Here is a 5,965-nt window from a genome sequence, read left to right as displayed (position 1 = left end):
GTGTCTCTCATCCTTCGTCTATGATTTTGTGTTGTTTGCAGCTAGATTGTGTTATTAACAATTAATTTCATGCTTGTTTAGTTTATTGTGCAATTAGTTTATCTCTTCATTAGTGCATTTTTTGTTTGGTTGATAGCCAGATTCAGTAGCTCTGGAACTTGTTTGTAGCTTTGTTATGCTTGGTCTTGAAGTGGTGGTTTACTTTTTCCTACAGAACTCGTACGCATATCTAATTTAGTGTGTGCTTAGCTAATTGTGGAACCAAATTCCAATTTTATTTTTATGTTTGTCCTATCATTTAAAATAATGCCAACCATGCTATCTTAGGATTTTCTTTGGTAAACAGTTTGTGTTCTTTTTCAACATATAGATCTTGCTGTTATTTGGTTCCTGATTTCGGCAAAATGGTTTCTTTCGTCGTTCTTGTGTGATTTCATATTGTTGTTAGCAAAGTTGTTTTTTTACTCATGGATTTCTTACGGTCTCATTTATCATTCCATGCATTCATGAGCATTTGCATTCATAACATTTGTGGCTAGGGAAGGGTAAAATGGTAAATGCTAAGATAAGGTAGTTTAAAATTCGGAAACAAGATAACTTTCCAAATACATGTTGAGCAACCCTGAAATGACCCCCCCCCCCCACCACCTTTCTTTTGTGAAGTCAAAGTCGTTAAAATCTTATATGTTTATACAATCACCATCAAAGTCAACTCCGAGTTTTAAATCACGTCACACCTTACTTTACAAGAAAAGAAATGGTTATAACCTTGTCTAAGTAAATGTGGTCCAAAATATACCCTCTACTCTTGCAATGTTTAATGAAACGCAACCTGCACATAAAAGCCTGTATTTGAAATCTTGCAATTGCATCTCGTGTAGAAGCTAACCTCGCTGACGGAACGTACGAGCTCGGCCTGGAAGGCAAACAAGGACACCCTGCCAGCTGAGCTGGACGTAATAAAGACAAATCAAGACCCGAACCAAAGTTCAGAAGAGCCCAAGGCTGAGTTAGGGCAAGAAGGCAAGCCCTGGAGCATAACCCAGTTTTCTAAATTATGCACTACTTATGATTGATTATGTTTGTGCATTAAGTTCATAGGAGTTGCTTGAAACCCTAGTTGCATGATCCTAGATACCTATGTGATGAATACTAGTATGATAAGTCATGTAGTTGCTATGCTAAATAGGGATTCGGTAGAAGTCGAGTGATTTCCTATCACTCGCGAGTTATACACTACTAGGATCCAGCCCTATCGTGACGCCTATATTAGGTTGCAATATGGCTATTTTTGTTGCAATACAGATTGTGACACGTTGTATGGCCGAAAGGATTCCGTCTGACCGGAAATGAGCCATACAACAACAAGACCGACCCCTCACAGTGGTTAAAACTCTACATAATGTTGTCTGAGCGGCTGGTGGTGACCAAGACATCATGGCCAACTACCTCCCAGTCATGCTCGTGGCGCCGACAGCCGTTAACTAGCGAGCAGGATTACCAAATGACTCCATTGACATTTGGGATTAGTTATGCGAGCTGTTCACCAGCAACTACCAGGGTACATGGCATCGACCAGCAACCCGCTGCGATCTCTAGCAGGTCAAGCAGCGTGATGGCAAATCATTGCGCAACTACATACGTTGTTTCTCCGAATGGCGAAACTCCGTCGCTAGTATCTCCGACCAAGACATCATGAACATCTTCCTCGAGGGGCTCTGCAAGCCCTCCGAGCTATTCAGATTCGAGGTGTGCAACCCTTCGACCACACTAGGGGAGATGATCACCATCGCCGACTAGTACGCCAATGCTAAGGACATTGAACGCGAACAGTTGAAACAACCCATCCGGGATTCACGCAAGGATCGTCCAAAGCACAGAGAAGATGATTGCCAACTGCGTCATGACAACGCTGACCGCTCAAACCCTCCTCAACGAGATCGGAAACGGAGGCCTAAGCGCATCATCGCCGCCATGTCCAAGGGCCAACCCCGAACAAAGCCTAGCCAGTTCTAGGAACTGTTGGACAAGCAGTGCCCGTTCCATCCGAACAGTGCACACACTACCCACCAATGCTTACGGTTGCAAAACCAGATGGCTCATGAACCAAAGATTCAACCTCCACGCAGGCGCGACGACAGTGAGAAGAAAGACAAAGAAGCATCGCCGCAAGCTCATGACTTCCAGGAGCCGCACCGAGTCGTCAACATGATCTTCGGTGGTGCCGTCACTTCAGAAACACGCCACCAGCAGAAACTCCTTGCCTGACAAGTGAATGCCATCAGCAACGGAATCTTGGAGCCACTACCGTGGTCTGAGGTCTCGATCTCCTTCAGCCGACAGGACTAGTGGACTAATGTTCCCAAAGCCAAAAGATTCCTCCTAGTGGTGGATCCCATAGTATTCAAAGTTCAACTGAAGAGGGTCCTTATTGACGGCAGGAGCAGCCTCAACATCCTCTTTGCAGAGACTATGGCTAGCCTCGGGCTTACCGTTGACATGCTAGAAAAGACCAACTTGCCCTTCTATGGGCTAGTCCCCGGGCAGGGCGCCATCTGCTTGGCCAAATCTCACTGCCTGTCACCTTCGGCACTCAAGATAACTACACGACCGAGCACATCAAGTTCTTCATCACCAAGTTCGAGATCGCCTACCACGCTATCTTGGGACAACCAGCACTCGCCAAGTTCATGGTGATCCCGCACTACACTTACGTAGTGCTCAAAATGCCAGGACCGGCCGGGGCATTCTCGGTTCGCGGCGACATCGTCACCTCCTACGCCTGCGAACGAGAAAGCCTTGCCACCATTGAAGCCCTGGTCCTCTCCACGCACATGGAAGCTGCCCTGGAGGCATCCAAGAAGATACCACCAGCAGATTTGGAGATTCCCATCCAGAACTCCGCAACGCTAGGGATCAAGCCGACCACTGACCTCCAGTCCATGATCCTCAACGACGCCGACAGCTCCAAGACGATGACAATCGGCACATCCCTCGACCCTAAATAGGAAAGCGCGCTTATCAGTTTCCTAAGAGCAAACAACGACATATTTTCTTGGAAGCCGGCTGATATGCCCAGAGTTTCGAGGGAACTTATTGAGCACTCCTTGAACATCAACCCAGGCGCAAGACCAATAAAGTAGAAGCTACGCCGATTCGCCTAAGACCGCAAGGAGGCCATTAGGGAAGAAGTCACTCGGCTCTTAGCAGCTGGATTCATTAGAGAAGTGTATCATCCTGATTGGCTAGCAAATCCAGTCCTTGTATGCAAGAAAAATAATCAATGGAGGATGTGTGTTGATTACAGTGATCTCAACAAACACTGCCTTAAAGACCCCTTTGGCCTTCCTCGCATCTACCAAGTGGTAGACTCCACAGCAAGGAGCTCGCTACTTTGCTTCCTTGATTGCTACTCTAGGTATCACCAGATCAGACTCAAGGAAGATGACCAGGAAAAAACTGCGTTCATCACACCCTTTGGTGCGTACTGCTACACCACCATGTCATTCAGGATGAAGAACGCAGGAGCCACATACCAACATGTCATCCAGTGCTGCCTCATCGACTAGATTTGACGCAATGTAGAGGATTACATGGACGACATCATCATCAAGACCAAGCACCCCGATAGCCCCATCACTGACCTCAATGAGACATTCAACAATCTCCGAAAATTCTGATGGAAGCTGAACCTTGACAAATGCATTTTCGGGGTGCCATTGGGAAAATTGCTCAGCTTCATCATCAGCTGTCGGGGCATCAAAGCTAATCCTGAGAAGATCACAGTCATCACCCGAATGGCACGGCCGACCTGTGTAAACGATGCCCAGAAGCTTACTGGATGCATGACAGCACTCGGCCGATTCATCACCAAGCTTGGGGAACGCGGCATGTCATTCTTCAAACTCCTCAAAAAAGAAGGTGACTTCCAGTTGACCGATGAGGCACAGGAAGCATTCAAGAAGATCAAGGTGTTCCTCACCTCGCCGCCTATACTCACCGCTCCAGACCAGGAAGAACCTCTCCTCTTGTACATCGCCGCCACCACTCATGTGGTCAGCACTATCATCGTCGTTGAACGACCCACTGAACGACATGTCTACCCGCTCCAGCGCCAGGTCTACTTTGTCAGCAAGGTACTCAGACCTTCAAAAGTCCGGTACCCCCGAGTCCAAAAACTCCTATATGCGCTTCTGCTGACAGTGCGCAAGCTCAAGAACTACTTCCAGGCGCATAGCATCACCGTGGTATCTGAGTTCCTCATTGGTGACATCCTCCGCAAGAAGGCGCCACTGTACGCATTGTCAAGTGGGCCATCAAACTCGGCGAGTACGCCATCGACTTCAAGCCAAGAACTGCAATCGAGTCACAAGTACTGGCGGACTTCATTGCCGAGTGGATAGAAATCCATCTACCACAAAGCAAGGAAACCCAGGAACACTAGGTCATGTACCTTGATGGCTCTCTCAACATCGATAGGACAGGAGCCGACATCCTGTTCATCTCTCCCAAGGGTGAGCAGTTCAAGTACGTGCTACAAATCCTCTTCAAAGCATCCAACAATGCGGCCAAGTACGAAGCCATGCTGCATGGGCTACAGATTGCCATCTCCATTGGCATCAAACATCCTCTTCAAAGCATCCAACAATGCGGCCGAGTATGAAGCCATGCTGCATGGGCTACGGATTGCCATCTCCATTGGCATCAAACAGCACATGGTCTACGGAGACTCCAAGCTGGCCATCAGCCAGGTCAACAGAGATTGGTCATGTACCAACGACAAGATGGATGCGTACTGCTCGAAAGTACGCAAAATTGAAGGAAAATTCTTCGGCCTGGAACTTCACCACGTGGGCAGATACTATAACGTCACCGCCGACACCCTCGCCAAGTTGGAATCCACTCGAGCTAAAATCTCAAGTGGTATTTTCATCCATGAACTCCATAAGCCTTTGGTTAAGGGCTTTAAATAAGACACTCCGGATCTCCCCGATCCAAATCTATAGGTCATGCTCATCGATGACCAAGTCGACGATTGGCGCAAGCCCATTATCAACTACATCGTGCATGGGCAGGTGACCAGCAATAAGACTGAAGCCGAGCGCATCTCCTGACAAAGCAAGATCTATGTGGTGGTCGGAAATCAACTCTATCGCCGGGCAGCCACCACCAAAGTTCTCCAACGATGCATCCCTTGCTCCCAGGGCCTCGAGTTGTTATAAGAAATACACTCAAGGGCTTGTGGAAGCCATGCTGGCGCTCGAACACTGGTCCAGAAGGCTTTCCCATTAGGTTTCTATTGGCCAATGGCCAACAATGACGTAGTCGACCTCGTGCACAAGTGCACAGACTGCCAATTCTTCGCCAAGCAAATCCGAGTACCAGCACAAGCTCTCCAAACAATACCATCTTCAAGGCCTTTTGCATATTGGGGCCTGGACATGGTTGGACCGTTCAAGATAGCTCCTCAAGGGTACGAGCGCCTCCTCGTCGCCATTGATAAATTCAGCAAGTGGATTGAGGTTATGCCCATCAAGAAATGCACATCGTAGAAGGCTTCTGAATTCATTGAAGGAATCACGCATAGATTCGGCGTGCCAAGCCAAATCATCATCGACCTCTGGACTCAGTTCATAGGAAGCAATTTTTGGGATTTATGTGAAGGAAAAGGCATCGATATCCATTATGCTTCGGTTGCTCACCTACGATCCAATGGACAATGCGAGTGGGCAAATGGCATGATTCTCTAAGGGCTCAAGGCAAGGATATTTGATCCTCTTCACAAATACGCCGGCCAATGGCTGCGCGAACTAACGGTCGTCCTGTGGGGTCTACGCACTTAGCCTAACAGAGCAACAGGCCAAACACCTTTCTTCTTGGTCTATGGCTCGGAAGCTATACTCCTGACTCATATGCTCCATGAATCACCTTGGGTTCAGCATTACGACGAAGGCACCGCAGAACA

At 47.9% G+C, this 5,965-nt stretch overlaps 2 protein-coding genes across 2 annotated transcripts; both read left to right on the top strand.

The window, feature by feature from the left end:
- The first annotated feature begins 2,094 nt into the window (after positions 1–2,094).
- Positions 2,095–3,008, top strand: LOC117849224 (uncharacterized). Its single transcript, XM_034730794.1, has 2 exons — positions 2,095–2,221; positions 2,599–3,008. Exons 1-2 carry the CDS (start codon positions 2,095–2,097, stop codon positions 3,006–3,008), a joined length of 537 nt encoding a protein of 178 aa, XP_034586685.1.
- Positions 3,009–3,890: 882 nt separating this feature from the next.
- LOC140222255 (uncharacterized) lies at positions 3,891–5,114 on the top strand. The gene is made up of 3 exons (XM_072292424.1): positions 3,891–4,294; positions 4,601–4,805; positions 5,007–5,114. Exons 1-3 carry the CDS (start codon positions 3,891–3,893, stop codon positions 5,112–5,114), a joined length of 717 nt encoding a protein of 238 aa, XP_072148525.1.
- The last annotated feature ends 851 nt before the right edge of the window (positions 5,115–5,965 follow it).

The sequence above is a fragment of the Setaria viridis genome, chromosome 3, assembly GCF_005286985.2.
Source record: "Setaria viridis chromosome 3, Setaria_viridis_v4.0, whole genome shotgun sequence".
Lineage (NCBI taxonomy): Eukaryota > Viridiplantae > Streptophyta > Magnoliopsida > Poales > Poaceae > Setaria > Setaria viridis.
The sequence above is the reverse complement of the archived record's forward strand: the minus strand, read 5'-3'. Positions and strand labels throughout refer to the sequence as shown.